The sequence below is a fragment of the Eleutherodactylus coqui genome, chromosome 6 (assembly GCF_035609145.1).
Source record: "Eleutherodactylus coqui strain aEleCoq1 chromosome 6, aEleCoq1.hap1, whole genome shotgun sequence".
Lineage (NCBI taxonomy): Eukaryota > Metazoa > Chordata > Amphibia > Anura > Eleutherodactylidae > Eleutherodactylus > Eleutherodactylus coqui.
Window position 1 is genome coordinate 190,875,327 of NC_089842.1, and position 23,822 is coordinate 190,899,148.

Here is a 23,822-nt window from a genome sequence, read left to right on the forward strand (position 1 = left end):
CTTGATACGGCTTGAAAAAAGTAAGCACTTCTTTTGGTCATAATATTACCTGTTCCTGTGGAGGAGAGCGGAACTCCCTTGTTTTCTTGGCAGTCAAGGCTGCAGACATGTTGAGTGCCTGCATCAGTTCATTGTAACGGAACTTCTGATTGTACTGAAGCTTTGACACAAAGTTATCAGAGAAGGAAACTATGGACTCCACGCGATGCTTCAGCTCACAGTCACAGAAGTAATGAAGTAGTTCACACATCTAAAAAGGAGAAGGAAAAGAACAGTCTGGTGAATAAAATACAATCGCTGTCAGTACATTGTATAGGGGCCAACAGAGCCTTTAATAGTCTTTCTGGCTAAGAAGTATTTCTAGACCTAAATTCTAAATGTTTGATGGTAATATTGTTGAATTTTACCACCATATAAAACATTTATGGAATCTATAATACGGTAATAATTCAGGAATTCTTATTGAATTCTTGTATAATATACTTCCCCTGGAACAGTGCTATAATGCTATTATCTATGTCAATCCAATAAGTGAACACTAGAGATGAGCGAGCACCAAAATGCTCGGGTGCTCGTTACTCGGAAAGAACTTTTCGTGATGCTCGAGGGTTCGTTTCGAATAACGAACCCCATTGAAGTCAATGGGCGACCCGAGCATTTTTGTATTTCGCCGATGCTCGCTAAGGTTTTTATGTGTGAAAATCTGGGCAATTCAAGAAAGTGATGGGAACGACACAGCAACGGATAGGGCAGGCGAGGGGCTATGTGTTGGGCTGCATCTCAAGTTCACAGGTCCCACTATTAAGCCACAATAGCGGCAAGAGTGGGCCCCCCCCCCCTCCCAAAAACTTTTACTTCTGAAAAGCCCTCATTAGCATGGCATACCTTTGCTAAGCACCACACTACCTCCAACAAAGCACAATCACTGCCTGCATGACACTCCGCTGCCACTTCTCCTGGGTTACATGCTGCCCAACCGCCCCCCCTCCCCCCCACAGCGCACACCAAAGTGTCCCTGCGCAGCCTTCAGCTGCCCTCATGCCACACCACCCTCATGTCTATTTAGAAGTGCGTCTGCCATGACGAGGAACCGCAGGCACACACTGCAGAGGGTTGGCACGGCTAGGCAGCGACCCTCTTTAAAAGGGGCGGGGCGATAGCCCACAATGCTGTACAGAAGCAATGAGAAATAGAATCCTGTGCCACCGCCATCAGGAGCTGCACACGTGGGCATAGCAATGGGGAACCTATGTGCCACACACTATTCATTCTGTCAAGGTGTCTCTGCATGCCTCAGTCAGACCGGGCTTTTTAATTCATAGACACAGGCAGGTACAACTCCCTATTGTGAAGTCCCTGTCGACCAACAGCATGGGTGGCTCCCTGGAACCCACCGGCGATACACAAAAATATCCCATTGCATTGCCCAACACAGCTGAGGTAGTAATGTCGTGCTTAAAGGGGTTGTCCCGAGGCAGCAAGTGGGTCTATACACTTCTGTATGGCCATAATAATGCACTTTGTAATGTACATTGTGCATTAATTATGAGCCATACAGAAGTTATAAAAAGTTTTTTACTTACCTGCTCCGTTGCTGGCGTCCTCGTTCCCATGGAGCCGACTAATTTTTGGCCTCCGATGGCCAAATTAGCCGCGCTTGCGCAGTCCGGGTCTTCAGCAGTCTTCTATGGAGCCGCTCGTGCCAGAGAGCGGCTCCGTGTAGCTCCGCCCCGTCACGTGCCGATTCCAGCCAATCAGGAGGCTGGAATCGGCAGTGGACCGCACAGAAGAGCTGCGGTCCACGAAGACGGAGGATCCCGGCGGCCATCTTCAGCGGTAAGTATTGAAGTCACCGGACCGCCGGGATTCAGGTAAGCGCTGTGCGGGTGGTTTTTTTAACCCCTGCATCGGGGTTGTCTCGCGCCGAACGGGGGGGGGGGTTTAAAAAAAAAAAAAAACCGTTTCGGCGCGGGACATCTCCTTTAATGCAGGTGGGCTTCGGCCCACACTGCATGCCCCAGTCAGACTGGGGTTCTTTACAAGTGGAAACAGATGCATTTATAATTCCCTGTGGACCCACAGCATGGGTGGGTGCCAGGAAGCCACCGGCGGTACATAGAAATATTCCATTGCATTGCCCAACACAGCTGAGGTAGTAATGTGCTTAATGCAGGTGGGCTTCGGCCCACACTGCATGCCCCAGTCTGACTGGGGTTCTTCACAAGTGGACACATGTAGGTTAAACTCCGTGTGCACCTACAGCATGGGTGGCTCCCTGGAACCCACCGGCGGTACACAAAAATATCCCATTGCATTGCCCAACACAGCGGATGTAACGTCAGCTGTAATGCAGGTGGGCTAAAAATTCATTTGATTACACTGTAGGCGAGGGCCCACAAAAATTGCTGAATCAACAGTACTAATGTACATCAAAAAAATTGGCCATGGCCAACCAAGAGGGCAGGTGAAACCCATTAATCGCTTTGGTTAATGTGGCTTAAGTGGTAACTAGGCCTGGAGGCAGCCCAGTTTAACAAAAAATTGGTTCAAGTTAAAGTTTCAACGCTTTTAAGAGCATTGAAACATATAAAAATTGTTTAGAAAAATTATGAGTGAGCCTTGTGGCCCTAAGAAAAATTGCCCGTTCAGCGTGATTACGTGAGGTTTCAGGAGGAGGAGCAGGAGGAGGAGGAGGAATATTAGACACAGATTGATGAAGCAGAAATATCCCCGTTTTGGATGGTGAGAGAGAACGTAGCTTCCATCCGCGGGTGCAGCCTACGTATTGCTTACGTATCGCTGCTGTCCGCTGGTGGAGAAGAGAAGTCTGGGGAAATCCAGGCTTTGTTCATCTTGATGAGTGTTAGCCTGTCGGCACTGTCGGTTGACAGGCGGGTACGCTTATCTGTGATGATTCCCCCAGCCGCACTAAACACCCTCTCCGACAAGACGCTAGCCGCAGGACAAGCAAGCACCTCCAGGGCATACAGCGCTAGTTCAGGCCACGTGTCCAGCTTCGACACCCAGTAGTTGTAGGGGGCAGAGGCGTCACCGAGGATGGTCGTGCGATCGGCTACGTACTCTCTCACCATCCTTTTACAGTGCTCCCGCCGACTCAGCCTTGACTGGGGAGCGGTGACACAGTCTTGCTGGGGAGCCATAAAGCTGGCCAGGCCCTTAAAGACTGTTGCACTGCCTGGGCTGTACATGCTGCTCAATCTACGCACCTCCCCTGCTACCTGGCCCTCGGAACTTCGCCTTCTGCCACTACCGCTGTCGGATGGGAATTTTACCATCAGCTTGTCCGCCAGGGTCCTGTGGTATAGCAACACTCTCGAACCCCTTTCCTCTTCGGGAATGAGAGTGGGAAGGTTCTCCTTATAGCGTGGGTCGAGCAGTGTGTACACCCAGTAATCCGTAGTGGCCAGAATGCGTTGAATGCGAGGGTCACGAGAAAGGCATCCTAACATGAAGTCAGCCATGTGTGCCAGGGTACCTGTACGCAACACATGGCTGTCCGCACTAGGAAGATCACTTTCAGGATCCTCCTCCTCAGGCCATACACGCTGAAATGATGACAGGCAAGCAGCATGGGTACCGTCAGCAGTGGGCCAAGCTGTCTCTTCCCCCTCCTCCTCATCCTCCTCATGCTCCTCCTCCTCCTCCTGAACGCGCTGAGATATAGACAGGAGGGTGCTCTGACTATCCAGCGACATACTGTCTTCCCCCGGCTCTGTTTCCGAGCGCAAAGCGGCTGCCTTTATGGTTTGCAGGGAAGTTCTCAAGATGCATAGCAGAAGAATGGTGACGCTAATGATTGCAGCATCGCCGCTCACCACCTGGGTAAACTGCTCAAAGTTTCGAAGGACCTGGCAGATGTCTGCCAACCAGGCCCACTCTTCTGAAAAGAATTGAGGAGGCTGACTCCCACTGCGCCGCCCATGTTGGAGTTGGTATTCCACTATAGCTCTACGCTGCTCATAGAGCCTAGCCAACATGTGGAGCGTAGAGTTCCACCGTGTGGGCACGTCGCACAGCAGTCGGTGCACTGGCAGATGAAACCGATGTTGCAGGGTGCGCAGGGTGGCAGCGTCCGTGTGGGACTTGCGGAAATGTGCGCAGAGCCGGCGCACCTTTCCGAGCAGGTCTGACAAGCGTGGGTAGCTTTTCAGAAAGCGCTGAACCACCAAATTAAAGACGTGGGCCAGGCATGGCACGTGCGTGAGGCTGCCGAGCTGCAGAGCCGCCACCAGGTTACGGCCGTTGTCACACACGACCATGCCCGGTTGGAGGCTCAGCGGCGCAAGCCAACGGTCGGTCTGCTCTGTCAGACCCTGCAGCAGTTCGTGGGCCGTGTGCCTCCTATCTCCTAAGCTGAGTAGTTTCAGCACGGCCTGCTGACGCTTGCCCACCGCTGTGCTGCCACGCCGCGTGACACCGACTGCTGGCGACGTCCTGCTGCTGCTGACACATCTAGATTGCGAGACAGAGGTTGAGGAGGAGGAGGAGGAGGAGGAGGGTGCTTTAGTGGAAGAAGCATACACCGCCGAACATACCACCACCGAGCTGGGGCCCGCAATTCTGGGGGTGGGTAGGACGTGAGCGGTCCCAGGTTCTGACTCTGTCCCAGCCTCCACTAAATTCACCCAATGTGCCGTCAGGGAGATGTAGTGGCCCTGCCCGCCTGTGCTTGTCCACGTGTCCGTAGTTAAGTGGACCTTGCCACTAACTGCATTGGTGAGGGCGCGTACAATGTCGCGGGAGACGTGGTCGTGCAGGGCTGGGACGGCACATCGGGAAAAGTAGTGGCGACTGGGAACTGAGTAGCGCGGGGCCGCCGCCGCCATCATAGCTTTGAAGGACTCCGTTTCCACAACCCTATATGGCAGCATCTCAAGGCTGATAAACTTGGCTATGTGGACGGTTAACGATTGAGCGTGCGGGTGCGTGGCGGCGTACTTGCGCTTCCGCTCAAAGACTTGCGCTAGCGACGTCTGGACGGTGCGGTGCGAGACATTGCTGGATTGGGCCGAGGACAGCGGAGGTGAGGGTGTGGGTGCAGGCCATGAGACGGTCGTGCCTGTGTCCTGAGAGGGGGGTTGTATCTCAGTGGCAGGTTGGGGCACAGGGGGAGAGGCAGCGGTGCAAACCGGAGGCGGTGAACGGCCTTCGTCCCACCTTGTGGGGTGCTTGGCCATCATATGTCTGCGCATGCTGGTGGTGGTCAGGCTGTTGGTGGTGGCTCCCCGGCTGATCTTGGCGCGACAAAGGTTGCACACCACTGTTCGTCGGTCGTCAGGCGTCTCTGTGAAAAACTGCCAGACCTTAGAGCACCTCGGCCTCTGCAGGGTGGCATGGCGCGAGGGGGCGCTTTGGGAAACACTTGGTGGATTATTCGGTCTGGCCCTGCCTCTACCCCTGGCCACCGCACTGCCTCTTGCAACCTGCCCTGCTGCTGCCCGTGCCTCCCCCTCTGAAGACCTGTCCTGTGTAGGCGTTGCACACCAGGTGGGGTCAGTCACCTCATCGTCCTGCTGCTCTTCCTCCGAATCCTCTGTGCGCTGCTCCCTCGGACTTACTGCCCTTACTACTACCTCACTGCAAGACAACTGTGTCTCATCGTCATCGTCCTCCTCACCCACTGAAAGGTCTTGAGACAGTTGCCGGAAGTCCCCAGCCTCTTCCCCCGGACCCCGGGAACTTTCCAATGGTTGGGCATCAGTGACGATAAACTCCTCTGGTGGTAGAGGAACCACTGCTGCCCAATCTGAGCAGGGGCCCGAGAAAAGTTCCTGGGAGTGTTCCCGCTCCTGAGCATGTGTCATTGTAGTGGAGTGAGGAGGCTGGGAGGAAGGAGGAGCAGCAGACAGAGGATTCGGATTTGCAGCACTGGACTGTGCAGAACTCTGGGTGGATGATAGCTTGCTCGAAGCACTTTCTGCCATCCAGGACAGGACCTGCTCACACTGCTCATTTTCTAATAAAGGTCTCCCGCGTGGACCCATTAATTGTGCGATGAATGTGGGGACGCCAGAAACGTGCCTCTCTCCTAATCGCGCAGCAGTCGGCTGCGACACACCTGGATCAGGAGCTCGGCCTGTGCCCACACCCTCACTTGGCCCTCCGCGTCCTCGGCCGCGTCCACGTCCTCTAGGCCTACCCCTACCCCTCAGCATGCTGTATTACCAGTGATTTGATTTCCCAGGCAGGAAATAAATTGGCGCAAGCCTGCAGGCCAAATATAATTTTTTCGCTTTTTTGCAAAGGGAAGGCCCCACTGCGTATATTCAATGAACAATACGTTTAATAACTGTGGTGTGGCCCTGAAAAAGTGTCACACAACTTTAGTGTAGCAGAGTTATTAACTCTGGCAGAGCAGGTATTTGCCAGTCAGGAAAGACAATGGCGCAAGCCTGCAGTAAACCGTAGCTGGTTGCGTTTGATTTTTGTACGTTCTCCACGCAGCACACACGTACACGGAGACCTTAGGACTGACACAGGCAGGCCAAATATAATTTTTTCGCTTTTTTGAAAAGGGAAGGCCCCACTGCGGATATTCAATGAACAATAACTGTGTTGTGGCCCTCCCTACACAATTCTGTCCCTGTAGTATCAATGGAGGGTGCAATGCTCTGCACAGACGATTTTTAGAAAAAAAAAAACATGCAACACTGCTAACAGCAGCCAGCACAGTACTGCACACGGTTAAATTTGGCCCTAGAAAGGACCGTTGAGGTTCTTGAAGGCTACACTCACTCCTAACACTCTCCCTGCCTAAGCACCACTTCTGTCCCTAATACCGGGTGCAATGCTCTGCACTGCCGATTTTGAGAAAAAAAAAAAAAAATTTCCACAGCTAACAGCAGCCTGCACACACGTAGATGTGGCCCTAAGAAGGACCGTTGGGGTTCTTGAAGCCTACACTCACTACAAACACTCTCCCTACAGCAACTCCAATAGAACAGCACTTTCCCTCACTAACTCACACGGCATCTGAGCCGAGCCGCGGGAGGGGCCGACTTTTATACTCGGGTGACATCTGATCGCCCCAGCCACTCACAGCAGGGGGGTGGTATAGGGCTTGAACGTCACAGGGGGAAGTTGTAATGCCTTCCCTGTCTTTCAATTGGCCAGAAAAGCGCGCTAACGTCTCAGAGAGGAAACTGAAAGTAACCAGAACACCGCTTGGTACTCGTTACGAGTAACGAGCATCCCGAACACCCTAATATTCGCACGAATATCAAGCTCGGACGAGTACGTTCGCTCATCTCTAGTGAACACCTATTGTTTGCTTAAAGTAGCTAAAAATTTAAATAATACGGGTGAGGTTTAGATTGCTCCAATTTGGAAATTTGGGGTCCCTGTTAGACTGTCATTAAATTCAAATAGTATCCTGTAATTACTATGGATAATCCCCTTGCAGCTTGAAATTTCAAGGGGTTCTCTGAAGTTTTGTTATATAGTTTTGGGCCCTTCATGCCCTGTCCATGTGTTGTTCGATATACACAGATGCAGCACATTCACATGCCTTGGTATGTCTTATTTTTTTTGAATGGACAGGATTAGGACATGCCATGTTTTTTTATTCCCCACACGTTCATGTGTATAGCCTCATAGGCGATAATGGGGCTGTGGAATTACACAGAGAGCACATAGACATAAAATACATTGGTGTGCACCTAGCCTTAAGGCTCATTTACATACAATGATTATCGCTTAAACAGCCTAATGACCAAATGAATTGACCACTTTTTTGCATAAAATTACAGATAATGGCTTGAAATCTCTATTTTCACCATGAGCTAAAGTAAACTTTAGTAGCATTAGAACTAGTTGTTTGCTTAGGTGGGCATGTGTTTATGCAAGGGATTATCTGGACAGCAGGATTCCATTGTCTTCTCCAGACATGAGTAAGCAATGTACTCATTGTGTATGCAAGGCAAACAAAACCACCTCCCCTTAAGTCCCCAAGCTGCTCAAAAGACCGCACAATTTCCATTCAAATGGAACAAATTTTGAACTGCCTGATGACTATTCTTATGCTGGCTAAAAAACAGCGGTAAACTACAAGTGAACAAATAGTGCACGATTGCTTGTGTTTACATGTAACGCTTATCATTCACTTTCAGCTCTTTGAACAAATTTTGAGCGATAATTGTTGTGTGTAAATGGGCCTTTACTGTGGATAGTGCAAACCAAATTTTCTCTCTATAGAGCACAAGGGCAAAATATCACAAAAAAACATAACACACAGCAAGACAAGCTCATAGAGCCAGAAGCCTAGATAAATATGTAAATGGGATCCTAGGTATAAAATGTGATTTGTCATACAGTAAACAAATGATAAGATGGTTGAATGAATAAATGCTGTTGCAGTAAATCTTATAGTTATAAATCAAGTTCTCCTAAAGGAAATTACCTGAAGTTTGACAGACTCTGGTAGTCGAGTCTGCAGAAGACCTTTAACAGGAGCTTTGCCTTCCCTTGTTGCTTTCTCCCCAGCTTCCACAGCTTTTTCCTCATCTTGTGCCACCTCCTCCTTCTCACAAGTCTCTTCCGCATCCTCTTCTTTGTGGTCACCAAAAACATTTGGATCAATAAGTAGCAGAATTTGACGGACATCCTCATCCTCAAAAACTCCCATTATAAGAAGAGTGGCAATAAGTTTTAGTACTGGCACAAATTGGAACTCCACTTTACCCCCAACAGGATCTCGGATATGTTCTCCACTACTTTGTACAGCTTCTGTTAACATGCTAATTGCTTTGGCCTTGAGAATGTCAACGGGAATCTCTGGACCATGCTGCTGCCGGTCTTCTCCAGTCAATATAAAACAAGGTATTGTGAAATGAAGATCGGATTTCAGGCAGGTACTACGACCTACCCCAGGTAAGCCATGTCTTTTTGACTCATCAGGAAACAGTCGGATTTGTCTAGTTTCATCCGTTATTGGAATAATAAACTCATTGTTCATCATTAGCTTTCCCTCCTTGGCGGACTCCAGGTAGATACTGATAAGAAGGTTAAAAAACCCTGATCTTAAGAGGCCAGGTAAGTACTGGTTATCAATGGTATATAGAAGTTGGGATTGATCCACATGACTGCACAAGGCATGTGCAACACGATTGTTACCCAGAGCGCAAACAGCACAATACAACTTCAGGGTGTGATAGTGGAATTTCATCAAGTCTTCCTGCTCGGAAAGTTCTAAAATGTCAATACACCTAATAAAATGTGAATAAAAAATGTGTAAAAGGAAATATTTGTAAAGACACATCAAAATATCACAGTTTTTTGTATGCCATCTTTGCAAATAAAGTAACTCATGGTTGTTGACCCTCCGATCTCCTGATAAGATTCTGTCCCCGTACAGGAGGGGGTGGAGGGTATATTACCTGCAGTTGTTCCCTTTTACTACCCTGCTGATTTACCAGTTCCGGGCCAAGCTTTTGGTCATCCAAGGTGGCCACAAATATTTTCTGACTACCTAATGCACACTGTGCACTGCTTTTTGACTGACCAGTTCTGATCATGTGAGCAGTACTGGCCTATCAGAGAACAGGTATAGTGCATTGGTAGTCTAACACTACCTCTTCACTGGAGGAATTAGGTTGCCTGAAGATTATGTTTGCCATCTTGGACAGCTGAAAACAGGACCTGGAACCATAAGATCAGAGACAAACAACTGCAGGTAATGTACCCCTCTCGCTCTCTGATCCTAGTAGAGAATTCTGTCCTGAAACCAGAGGGTTGCTTGAATAGCTAGCACTCATGTTTTTATTGTAAAGAAAAAAATTAATCAAAAATGTTTCTTTTTAAATGTATTTTTGCGCAGTGATGGCGAACCTTTTAGATACCGAGTGCCCAAACTGCAACCGAAAACCCACTTATTTATCGTAAAGTGCCAACACGTCAGGTGGCGGGGCTTATCACGACTAGAGATGAGCGAGCACGAAAATGCTCGGGTGCTCGTTACTCAAGCCGAACTTTTTGTAATGCTCGAGAGCTCGTTTTCGAGTAACGAACCACACTGAAGTCAATGGGAGACCCAAGCATTTTTCAGTAGAGCCACGGCTGCTGCCGGTGGCTCCATTGAAAACAATGGTCTGCCAGCACCCCTGCATTGTTTTTCATGGAAGGGCTTTACATATAAGCCCTTCCCTGAAAAACAAGGATTTTAGTGTAAAAAAACAAAACTTACCTATCTGCCACGTCCCCCGCGTGGATGGAGAACACATCTGCCGCATGCAGCAGATGTTTCCTTCATCCCCGCTAGTAAAATTCCCTGCTGCTACATCTGCCACATCTGTGACAGATACAGCAGAGGAATTCTTTGATTCCCTACCGCAGCTGTCACACATGACAGCTGCGGTACAGGATTTTGCTGATGGCACCCCGTCAATGGATTTCAGGGAAGGGCTTTAAATATAAAGCACTGTCCCTGGCTCTGTAGTGCTGTTTTATCAGCAGGCATGGATTTAAAATCCCCGCTTGCTGAAAGAGCTGATTGTGAGTGGCTGAGACGCTCAGCCAATCACAGGCAGGTCTCGCGTGCCATAGGCTCGCCACTACTGCCCTAAACGTACGCCAGTGGTTACCCCATTAATGATACTGTTATATTAGACTATAGATTCTGAGAGAGTTTCTGCACCAACAAAGGCTCACTAACTTACCTGTCTAGACACTGACGGGGTGCCGGCAGCAGAATCCTCTACCGCAGCTGTCACACATGTGGCAGATGTAGCAACAGGGAATTCTTTTTACAAGCAGGGATAAAGGAAACATCTGCAGCATGCGGCAAATGTGTTTTTCATCCCCACGGGAAAACGGCAGCGGCGGATAGGTACGTTTTTTTTTATATTATTTTTGCAATAAAATACTTGGTTTTCAGGGAAGGGCTTACATGTAAAGCCCTTCCATGAAAAACAATGCAGGGGTGTCGGCAGATCATTGTTTTCAATGGAGCTGCCGGCAGCATCCGCGGCTCGATTGAAAACAATTTAGTGTTGAGAGAGTGAAATGTTCTCGAGCACCCAAACACCGCGTGGTGCTTGCTCAAATAAGGACTACTATAGAGTATGCTAATGCTCAAATTAGCATCAAGCTCGAACGAGCATGCACGCTCATCTCTAATCACGACATATAATTTTATCCCCGTCGTTCTAAAAACGAAAGAGCCGCTTCAAAATAGACAGTATGCAGATTTTAACTGCTTTTTCGATGTGGAAATGCTGCAGAATGTCCTCAGTGGAAATTTCTGTCGCTAATTCTGCAGCATTTCCACATGCAGAAAGCAGTCAAAATCTGCATGCTGTCTATTTTGAAACAGCCCTGCCCATTTCCACCACATGTAAACATACCCCAGCGGTAATAGTGACGTCCCCAAGAGCGGCCCCCAGTACAATAGTGACATCCCCCAGAGCAGCCCTCGTGGTAATAGTGACATCCCACAGCGGCCCCCCGTGGTAATAGTGACCCCCCCACAGCGGCCCCCAGTTTAATAGTGACATCCCTTCCCCCACAGTGGCCCCCAGTATAATAGTGACATCCCACAGCGGCCCCCAGTATAATAGTGACATTCCACAGCGACCCCCAGTAGTAATTGTGCCCCCCCCACAGCAGCCCCCAGAAGTCACAGTGCCCCCCTGAGACCCATATACTTAACTACTCCTCCTCGTGGAAGCTCCGCTGTTCCTCTGCCCAGTGCGCTGCCAGCAGCGCTGATCGCAGGTGCACACTGTGCCGTCAAGTGTGCTGCCGGACGCCTCCTCCCCCTAATCTCTCGGAACCTAAGAGGAGACATCAGGGGAGGTGGAAGTGGATCACAGCTGCACACTGACGTCACATTGTGTGCCGGGATCAGCGACGCTAGCATCGCGGTGAGTGAATACCGGCAGGGGAGCCGCGGCCCTGCCGGTATTCACTACTAACGTGGTGAGCAGCCGGTGGTGGCACGTGCCAGCAGGGCGGGCTCTGCATGCCGCCTCTGGCACGCATGCCATAGGTTCGCCACCACAGCCCTATATGTACGCCAGTGGTTACCCCATTAATGATACTGTTATATTATCCTATATATTCTGAGAGAGTTTCTACCCCAACAAAGACTTAGTATCTTACCTGTCTAGACATCATGCACTATGAGCAAGTAACTTACGATGGCATCATCACATTTTGTCTACTTTTTTCCTACTTCTTATACAAAAAGAAAGCTCCTAGGAGAAATCTACAGGAGTTGTGGAGTGAATAACTGATTATCTTCAGTGAATATGGCAATGTTGGCCAGTCTTTTATTCTCAACAAAGATTTGTACTATAACTTTATTCAGATATCAGCATCTGAATGTGTTTATGTACAGTAGGCTAAGAGAATATAGTTACTAGATTAAAGTGGTTGAATTTAACGGTGGCTTTGAATTGGTTAGCTCGAAAAAACAGTTGACTGCATGAAGAGAAAAAGCACTTCTGTTCTACACGCTATCACCACCATGTAAGTGCCTGCCTCTGTTATGTAGTGCCAGAAGCAGCATTCTAAATATCGGCATTTAACAAATTGGTATTTCTATTAACAAGACAATTACCTGTTCTCCTCAGGTATATGCAATGCCATCATCTGCAAGGGTTCCAAACACTGCACCACCCAGCCATGACGCTCGCTCACACGTTCGGTTTCCACCTTTAGGAAATTATTTGGCATGCGACTCCAGAGAACAGGTGTGATAGTCTGTACATCCAAACGAGGTGGGCACTGTGGCACAGGATTTTTCTCTTCACTCTTAAATATTGCAGCTGAAAGAGGCATAGTGTTCTGTAAACCCCAACATATTAAAAAAGATGATTAGTATTAGCATGGAAGTTATTTAAGAAAAGTAGAGTAAGAAGAAAATAAACCGTAGTGTGTCTAACGAGAGTGATAACGTCTCATAGTGCACAGTCATGGCCACAAGTTTTGAGACTGACACAAATTTTGGTTTTTACAAAGTTCGCTGCTTCAGTGTATTTAGGTCTGTGAGTCAGATGTTTCTGTGGTATATTTTAGTACAATTATAAGCATTCCAGAAGTTTTTAAAATTTTGAAAAATACATCAAATTTAGGAAAATATTCAATATTTACATTGTTGACCCTTATTTTTCAAGACTTCTGGAATTCGCCTTGGCATGCTCAATATCAGATTATGGGCTAAATCCTGAGTGATGGCCACCCATTCTTGCCTAATCAGTGCTTGGAATTTCTCACAATTGTTGTGCTTTTGTTTGTCCACCTGCGTTTCGAGGATTGACCACAGGTTTACAATGGGATTGAGTTCTGGGAAGTTTCCTGGCCATGGACCTAAAATTTCAATAATTTGTTCACCGAGCCACTTAGTTATCACTTTTGCCTTGTGACCTGGTGCTCCATCGTGCTGGAAAAAGCATTGTTCATCACCTAATTGCCCCAGGATTGTTGAGAAAAATTATTCTTGGAGGAGGTTTAGATACTATTCTTTATTCATGACGAAAAGAGGCAGAGCTCCTTTACTTATAGGATTGTTATTCTGTGTAAGATATGGGGTGAGGTGCTACTGTCCACTAATGCCACAAAGAGAAAATTGTGGACTAGGCGTTAGACCAACATGATCTAATGCTTAATTTTTTTTAACACACCCCATTGAAAGCAGTTGCCCTAAAAAATGTTAACTTTATTAGCATTTGTTGGAGTCCTTAAATTTATTTTTGAATAGTAGGAATTTGAGTTCTTTACAAGAAATTGTGAAGCATAAAAATCTGTGGCATAACTATTTGCTCCAATAAATTGTTTGTGATGAATTCAGTTGGTCCTTATCCTTCAACATGCACTTCGAGGTCACGGTCTGCATTGGACTTGATTGGCGCAACTCTAAAAAAATAAAATTTGAGTTGTAAACCCATTTTTTTAAATTAATAGATTAAAAAACAGCCAATATTTAATGTGTTTCGGGGATACACCCCTTCTTCAGAAATGACTAAGGAGCACTGAATATAATCATGAAAGTAAGAATTAGGTAGATATATGATACAATAGTGAAAGAAAAACAATTGTGAAAGAACAGTGAAGAATGAAAATTTTGTTTTGCCCTTTTTGTTCTTTCACTATTGTATCAGACTTCTACCTATTTCTTACTTGTATATATTCATTGCTATTTACAGTCATTTCTGAAGAAGGTGTGTATCCCAGAAATGTGTTAAATATTAGCTGTTTTTAATCCATTAATAAAGAAGAACCAGGTTTTTAACTCATTGAATTTTTTTTGCGAGAGTTGTGCCAATCAAGTCCTCAATTTTCTCTTTCTCCTCTCATTCTTTATTCATGGCAGTGTTCTTAGACAAAATTCTAAGTGAGCCCACTCCCTTGGATGAAATGCAACCCCACACATGAATGGTCTTCGGATGCTTTACTGTTGGCATGACACAGGACTTATGATAAGGCTCACTTTTTCTTCTGCAGGCAATCATTCTTCCAGATGTCTCAAACAGTCTCAAGGGGACTTCATCAGAACAAATAACTTTACCCCCAGTCATCTGCAGTCCAATCCCTGTACTTCCTGCAGAATATCACTCTGTCCTTGATATTTTTCTTGGAGAGAAGTGGCTTCTTTGCTGCCCTCTTGATACTAGGCCAGCTTACAAAGGTCTTCGCCTCAGATGCACCAACACCTGCCCAAGCTCTGCAATGGTGTTGAACTGGTCCCATAGCTGAATCCTCTTTAAGAGGTGGTTCTAGCACTTGCTGGATTTTCTTGAGCTCCCTGAAGCCTTTAGGGGCAATCTTACAAGCAGGAATGTTCTTGTCTGTAAAGTCCTTCTAATGTAAACGAATGATGACTGCATGTGTTTCCTTGGAGGTAACCATGGTTAACAGAAGACAATGATTTCAAGCACCATCACCCTTTTAAAGCAAGCAGTCTGCTCTTACAATTCAATGGCAGAGTGATATCAGCTGCCTTGTCCTTGTTAACACCTTCTCCTGAGCTAAGATGATCACTGAAATGACATTAGCAGGTCATTTTTTGGCAGGGCTGAAATTCTGTGGAAATGGGATTTTTGTGATTAAGTTAATTTTCATAGCAAGGAACGGAGTTTGCAATTTATTGCAATTCATCTTATCACTCTTCATAACAATCTAATGTTCATGCAAAATGCCACTATAACAACTCAAGCAAAAAACTCTGTGAAAACCCAAATTTGGGTCAGTCTCAAAACTTTTGGCCACAACTGTAAGCAGTTGGCGGTTTGTACAACAATCTTTGTTAACCATTCTTAGCTTCCAGTGGAAAGAACTTCACAGGAGAATTTGGCCAGCAAAAAAACCTTATTCCTCTTGGGTGTAGAGAAAATCCACACAATTAATCACTCGCAAAAATAATTTCCTAAGTCACATGAATTGTCATGGTAGAAACCCTGGCTTAAGCTACTTTGTTAGTTTTTTTTCATGTGTAAGGATAACTGAAATATAGTCAATAGAGATGAGCGAGCACCAAAATGCTCGGGTGCTCATTACTCGAGACGAACTTTTCGCGATGCTCGAGGGTTCGTTTCGAGTAACGAACCCCATTGAAGTCAATGGGTGACCCGAGCATTTTTGTATATCGCCGATGCTCGCTAAGGTTTTCATTTGTGAAAATCGGGGCAATTCAAGAAAGTGATGGGAACGACACAGCAACGGATAGGGCAGGCGAGGGGCTACATGTTGGGCTGCATCTCAAGTTCCCAGGTCCCACTATTAAGCCACAATAGCGGCAAAAGTGGCCCCCCCCAACAACTTTTACTTCTGAAAAGCCCTCATTAGCAATGCATACCTTAGCTAAGCACCACACTACCACCAACAAAGCACAATCACTGCCTGCATGACACTCCGCTGCCACTTCTCCTGGGTTACATGCTGCCCAACCCCCCCCCCCCCCCGCACGACCCAGTGTCCACAGCACACACCAAAGTGTCCCTGCGCAGCCTTCAGCTGCCCTCATGCCACGCCACACTCATGTCTATTTATAAGTGCCCCTGCCAGAGGAACCGCAGGCACACACTGCAGAGGGTTGGCACGGCTAGGCAGCGACCCTCTTTAAAAGGGGCGGGGCGATAGCCCACAATGCTGTACAGAAGCAATGAGAAATTCAATCCTGTGCCACCTCCATCTGGAGCTGCACACGTGGGCATAGCAATGGGGAACCTATATGCCACACACTATTCATTCTGTCAAGGTGTCTGCATGCCCCAGTCAGACCGCGGTTTTTTATAAATAGTCACAGGCAGGTACAACTGGGAATCCCCAACTCCGCAATGGGAATTCCGTGTGCACCCACAGCATGGGTGGCTCCCTGGAACCCACCCGCTGTACATAAATGTATCCCATTGCAGTGCCCTGGACAGCAGAGCTAACGTCAGATGAAATGCAGGTGGGCTTCGGCCCACACCGCATGCCCCAGTCAGACTGGGGTTCTTTAGAAGTGGACACAGATGCATTTACAACTCCCTGTGGACCCACAGCATGGGTGGCTCCCTGGAACCCACCGGCGGTACATAAAAATATCCCATTGCATTGCCCATCACAGCTGAGGTAGTAATGTCATGTTTAATGCAGGTGGGCTTCGGCCCACACTGCATGCCCCAGTCAGACTGGGGTTCTTTAGAAGTGGAAACAGATGCATTTACAACTCCCTGTGGACCCACAGCATGGGTGGGTGCCAGGAAGCCACCGGCGGTACATAAAAATATCCCATTGCATTGCCCATCACAGCTGATGTAACGTCAGCTGTAATGCAGGTGGGCAAAAAATTAATTGGATTACACTGTAGGCGAGGGCCCACAAAAATTGGTGTACCAACAGTACTTATGTACCTGAGAAAAATTGCCCATGCCCAACCGAGAGGGCAGGTGAAACCTATTAATCGCTTTGGTTTATGTGGCTTAATTGCTAACTAGGCCAGTTAAAATAAAAATTGGTTGAGGTGAAAGTTTCAACGCTTTTAAGAGCATTGAAACGTATAAAAATTGTTTAGAAAAATTATATGACTGAGCCTTGTGGGCCTAAGAAAAATTGCACGTTCGGCGTGATTACGTCAGGTTTCAGGAGGAGGAGCAGGAGGAGGAGGATGAATATTATACACAGATTGATGAAGCAAAAAGGTCCCCGTTTAGGATGGTGATAGAGAACGATGCTTCCATCCGCGGGTGCAGCCTACGTATTGTTTATGTATCGCTGCTGTCCGCTGGTGGAGAAGAGAAGTCTGGGGAAATCCAGGCTTTGTTCATCTTGATGAGTGTAAGCCTGTCGGCACTGTCGGTTGACAGGTGGGTACACTTATCCGTGATGATTCCCCCAGCCACACTAAACACACTCTCTGACAAGACGCTAGCCGCAGGACAAGCAAGCACCTCCAGGGCATACAGCGCGAGTTCAGGTCACGTGTCCAGCTTTAAGACCCAGTAGTTGTAGGGGGCAGAGGCGTCACCGAGGATGGTCGTGCGATCGGCTACGTACTCCCTCACCATCCTTTTACAGTGCTCCCGCCAACTCAGCCTTGACTGGGGACCGGTGACACAGTCTTGCTGGGGAGCCATAAAGCTGTCAAAGGCCCTAGAGAGTGTTCCCCTGCCTGCGCTGTACATGCTGCCTGATCTCTGCGCCTCCCCTGCTACCTGGGCCGCGGAAATGCGCCTTCGGCCACTAGCGCTGTCGGATGGGAAGTTTACCATCAGTTTGTCCACCAGCGCCCTGTGGTATAGCATCACTCTCGAACCCCTTTCCTCTTCGGGTATGAGAGTGGAAAGGTTCTCCTTATACCGTTGGTCGAGCAGTGTGTACACCCAGTAATCCGTAGTGGCCAGAATGCGTGTAACGCGAGGGTCTCGAGAAAGGCATCCTAACATGAAGTCAGCCATGTGTGCCAGGGTACCTGTACGCAACACATGGCTGTCCTCACTAGGAAGATCACTTTCAGGCTCCTCCTCCTCCTCCTCCTCTGGCCATACACGCTGAAAGGATGACAGCCAAGCTGCATCTGTACCCTCAGCAGTGGGCCAAGCTGTCTCTTCCCCCTCCTCCTCATGCTCCTCCTCCTCCTCCTCCTCCTCCTCCTCTGGCCATACACGCTGAAAGGATGACAGGCAAGCAGCATCTGTCCCCTCAGCAGTGGGCCAAGCTGTCTCTTCCCCCACCTCCTCATGCTCCTCCCCCTCCTCCTCAACGCGCTGAGATATAGATATGAGGTTGCTCTGACTATCCAGCGACATACTGTCTTCCCCCGCCTCCGTTTCTGATTCCAAAGCGTCTGCCTTTATGCTTTGCAGGGAACTTCTCAAGAGGCATAGCAGATGAATGGTGACGCTAATGATTGCAGCATCCCCGCTCACCATCTGGGTAGACTCCTCAAAGTTTCCAAGGACCTGGCAGATGGCTGCCAACCAGGCCCACTCTTCTGTAAATAATTGAGGAGGCTGACTCCCACTGCGCCGCCCATGTTGGAGTTGGTATTCCACTATAGCTCTACGCTGCTCATAGAGTCTGGCGAACATGTGGAGCGTAGAGTTCCACTGTGTGGGCACATCGCACAGCAGTCGGTGCACTGGCAGATTAAACCGATGTTGCAGTGTCCGCAGGGTGGCAGCGTGCGTGTGGGATTTGCGGAAATGTGCGCAGAGCTGGCGCACCTTTCCGAGCAGGTATGACAAGTGGGGGTAGCTTTTCAGAAAGCGCTGAACCACCAAATTAAAGACATGGGCCAGGCATGGCACGTGCGTGAGGCTGCCGAGCTGCAGAGCCGCCACCAGGTTACGGCCGTTGTCACACACGACCATGCCCGGTTGGAGGCTCAGCGGCGCAAGCCAGCGGTCGGTCTGCTCTGTCAGACCCTGCAGCAGTTCGTGGGCCGTGTGCCTCTTCTCTCCTAAGCTGAGTAGTTTCAGCACGGCCTGCTGACGCTTGCCCACCGCTGTGCTGCCACGCCGCGTGACACCGACTGCTGGCGACGTGCTGCTGCTGACACATCTTGATTGTGAGACAGAGGTTGCGTAGGAGGGAGGAGGAGGGTGGTTTAGTGGAGGAAGCATACACCCCCGTAGATACCACCACCGAGCTGGGGCACGCAATTCTGGGGGTGGGTAGGACGTGAGCGGTCCCAGGCTCTGACTCTGTCCCAGCCTCCACTAAATTAAAATTTGCTGACAGTCGCATGCACAGAAGCCCACGGCGGGTCCAGGTCGCTCCGCGTCATCACGGAGGATGGAGGTGAGTATTTTCAGCTGCCCTCATGGATCCGATCTTTACCTTTTTTTTTCACTTTTCCGTGATCGCCATTATCTATTGGATAATGGTGATGACGGGCCTGGGGACAGCTCACCACAATCCCTGGTGACATTTCCTGCCTCTCGGCTACCTTCAGTAGCTAGGAGATTTCAAATCTCCCGCGCCTCCCAGCGTTCTGCACATGCGCGTGATGTCATACGTCTGGCGTGCATGCGCAGAAGGCGGCATCAGATCCTTTCTGGACCAGATCACCGTGGGACATCGCAGAGCATGGTGGTGAGTATGCTCAGCTGCCCTCATGGATCTGATCCATAAAGGTAGCTGAAACTTTAACTTTTTTTAACTTTCTGTTTACTTTTATGTGATCAGCATTATCCCCGCAGGCCCCCATGAGAGCTCTGGGTTGTCGGCTACGTTCGGCAGCTGACAGCATAGAGCTGTCACGTCCACAGCCTGCAGGGCTTTAATTCCCAGAGGATGCATGTTTTTACGGCCCAGGGGATTAAAGCCCAGCAAAGCAGGATGTAAAAGGTCTATGGCGTGGTCACTAAGGGGTTAAGCTTCCAAATGTCACAATATAGAACACACTGCTAACAGAATCTATTTGACTCTTAGCTTGCATTTGTGCTTCATTTTTGGATTGTTATATTTGGATACAAATTGGACATTAGGAAGAATTTTCATCCCTAGAAATCCTTCCCAACTCCAGGGTTCATATTTGTGGTTGTTTGGCATTTAAACACCTTAAATAATGAATAAAATGTAATATTAATATAATGAAGAGAAAATCTGTCACCATTTTACTGCAGTCCTCTCTGAGAGCAACACAACATATTGACAGTCATGCTGATTGTAGTGTTAGATCTGCTTTATATATCTGTGCAGTACCTTTGCAGAAACTTGCATTTTACTTGTAGCAGCACATACATAGAGGACTACAGGAACTAGTCCTCAATATTCATGAGCAGCAGGCTAGTCCCACGCACCTCACCCCCCAGCCCCTGATTGACTGTGGTCTGCTCATTACTGTTCATATAGAGATAGTTGCCAATCGGTGGCTGGAGGGCGGGGTGGGCATGGCTAACTGCAGCTAATGAATACCGAGGACTAGTTCTGTGTGATGCTACTAATAATGTACAGGTTTCCTCCAAACTACTGCATAGATACATATAGGAGACAAATCACAGTAATCAGCGACAAATGGGGTTCCAGAATTTACAGGTTTTCATCTGAAGAGATGACTTTTGGTCGTTCTACTGGTTTGAATCACCTCAGACTGATTGGTGTTGGAGCCGGCTACTTGTGTGCCACTGACCCTCTGGTTTCTAGCATACACCAGGCTGATCACTACTTTCTGTGCTCTCCGTGTCACTTTGATCAAAACCTTTTAAACTTGCATAACAGTCTAAATTGACTCTTTCCACGGTCTGAGCATAAAGGGGCTTAAGCCTCCTCTACATTGCCATTTTTTATATATAGAAAAAAATACTGTTAACAAAATTTATGGTCTTTAAATTAAACTGGTAATTAATGTAAAATAATAATTAGCAGCATGCTCTAAACAATTCAAGTTCATGAATGATCAAAAAGAATGAATTAATTCATTTTATGATCAAATCAATGATTTAATGATGTTTATGAGTGATCACGTGTAATAAACAGATTATATGAATGATCAAATAAATATAAAGCTCTAATGAGCCTTATGAATGATCAACTATACTAATTAAACTGAATATATGAATGATCAAATAAATATAGTGAACTAATAAATCTTTATGACCCATCGAATACTAATAATGAATTAATTTATTTTAATTAACTTTCCTTATAATATCTTTCCTATGAACTACTATTAATACTGTAAACTTAGAGAACCTCCCTAATTGCTCCCTACCTAACAACTACTGGCAATATAGGGAGGATTATTTTTGGGGTGTGAATGGTATACTGTAGCAGCTGCACTAGCTGCAGCTTTTCTCTAGTTTCACAGAAGACCTCTGACAGGGCAGAGCGCCGACAAAGAATATATACAGTGCAGCCGTGGGAACGTTTTGCTGCAGCAAACTTTGTCCTTCCCATGATTGGTTCCTTCATGGTCACAGGTTCTCACAACCTGATTGGTTCAGAAGAGAACCAATCAAGGTAATGGCAGGGAAAGCTAGTTGCTAAAAAATGCTCCTCCACACTGCGATCACTCTTTCTTTCACAGCCTCTGCTCTAGAATTTAATTTTGGGGTCTGAATTTTTCAGTTCCTGATATTAATTACTGTGACAGCTGGTCAATTCTGTTCTCCAGTGACCCACCAATTGTGACATTTCTGCAGCATGGGAGTGTCTGCCATTAGACAGAAATTATCTGGATCAAAACTGTTACCGTTATGAGTATCTAAACCAATCAGCACTCAGGCCAGAGACTGTTCGTTGCAGCAATGTTTGTATACCCCCTGAAATAGGAACCCCACAATTGCCTGAGGAAGGGGAAATGTATACACTATATGGACAGTAGTATTTGGACACTGCATGTTTTTCAGAAATAGTGCTTTATTCTTCTATTTAGTAAGGTGTCGGCCTCCTTTTGCTTGTATTACAGCGGCAGCACGTTGAGGCATACTTTCCACAAGTTCTCAGTAAGTCTGAGCAGGAATAGCTCGCCATTCCTTGTTCAAAGCTGTGGGTAAAGATTGTTGTGAAGATGGGTGTGGGTGGCGGTGTCGTACCCGTCGCTCCAGTTCATCCCACAAGTGCTCCATCGGATGCATGAGTAGTTATTACACAATGAGCAGCTTTTTATTTTACCCATGCCCTTCCCACCATGCCACTTGGCAAACTCAGTATTTGGATTTTTGCTGAAAAACATGCAGTGTCCAAATACTTTTGTCCATATAGTGTATATGGAAGCTTTGCAAACTGAATAAACTGCTAGCTGCCATATATTTATGTGATGTGGTTGTGATGGGGTTTAAAGGGGTATTCTGTTTATGCAAAGTTACTGTCAAACGAATGCTTATCAAAAGTTATTAAAGTTTGCAATGTGGTTCTGCTTTGGAATTTGCATCTGTAGCTCTATAAACTATCACCTTCTCCTGACACTTCAGTAGTGTTTATTCACAGGTTGTCCCCTGTGAATACAGATACGTCATGTAGGCTTTCTCAGTAGGAACTACTAGGAATGTCTTTTTTTTCCTATTCATATAATATTCAGCTCTCAGGACCAGATTTCTGACCAATAGCAGGGAGGCGCTCAGTGGGTATGCATATTGGAAGGAAGTACAGAGCAGGAAACTGTGGTAAATGTAGTTTCAAGCTGCATTTCAACAGGGATGCGGTGGCCATCTTGGAAAATAGCCATGTGAGGAAACATTAGAACTGGAGGACTGGATAAGAAAGTAATGGCTGCATGAATTATACCCATAAACAGCTGTATATAAGCACGGCGCAAACAGCTTTCATATCTGGAAATTCTAAAAATTCGCTTCACAACTGTAATACCCCTTTAAACATCCCATTTCACTCAAGAGACATTGCAGCACTGACTTTTGAGACGCCCATCAAACAACCAATTTTACAAGGAGAGAGTTGCCAATTTTCCCTGCAGCAGCCACTACCGAGGATATGTAATATTACATGCATTCATTGTAATGAATGAATGTTTGTGCAATACAATTATGGACTGTCTCTCCATTCTGGCTTGTAGACCATGGGGGTGCCTGCGTGGGTAATACCCTTCTATGACATTCATGTGATCTAATAAGACATATAGAAAAGGGTTGTCAAGATAACTCTTAAGTAGAGATGAGCGAACACCAAAATGCTCGGGTGTTCGTTATTCGAAACGAACTTCCCGCGATGTTCGAGGGTTCGTTTCGAATAACGAACCCCATTGAAGTCAATGGGCGACCGGAGCATTTTTGTATTTCGCCGATGCTCGCTAAGGTTTTCATGTGTGAAAATCTGGGCAATTCAAGAAAGTGATGGGAACGACACAGCAACGGATAGGGCAGGCGAGGGGCTACATGTTGGGCTGCATCTCAAGTTCACAGGTCCCACTATTAAGCCACAATACCGGCACGAGTGGGCCCCCCTCCCAACAACTTTTACTTCTGAAAAGCCCTCATTAGCAATGGATACCTTAGCTAAGCACCACACTACCTCCAACAAAGCATAATCACTGCCTGCATGACACTCCGCTGCCGCTTCTCCTGGGTTACATGCTGCCCAACCCCCCCGCACGACCCAGTGTCCACAGCGCACACCAAGTTGTCCCTGCGCAGCCTTCAGCTGCCCTCATGCCACGCCACACTCATGTCTATTTATAAGTGCGTCTGCCATGAGGAGGAACCGCAGGCACACACTGCAGAGGGTTGGCACGGCTAGGCAGCGACCCTCTTTAAAAGGGTCCGGGCGATAGCCCACAATGCTGTACAGAAGCAATGAGAAATATAATCCTGTGCCACCGCCATCAGGAGCTGCACACGTGGGCATAGCAATGGGGAACCTATGTGCCACACACTATTCATTCTGTCAAGGTGTCTGCATGCCCCAGTCAGACCGGGCTTTTTAAT

The 23,822-nt window shown here is 47.4% G+C and overlaps 1 protein-coding gene across 1 annotated transcript in view; it reads right to left on the bottom strand.

The window, feature by feature from the left end:
• Nucleotides 1-23,822, bottom strand: part of RYR3 (ryanodine receptor 3) — a 680,585-nt gene that overhangs the window by 427,767 nt on the left and 228,996 nt on the right. Inside the window, exons 34-36 of the mRNA XM_066572425.1 lie at nt 12,578-12,804; nt 8,420-9,224; nt 50-250 (exon numbers count right to left, since the gene is read on the bottom strand). Of these exons, the coding sequence (XP_066428522.1) occupies nt 50-250; nt 8,420-9,224; nt 12,578-12,804 (1,233 nt within the window). The remainder of the gene's footprint in view (nt 1-49; nt 251-8,419; nt 9,225-12,577; nt 12,805-23,822) is intronic.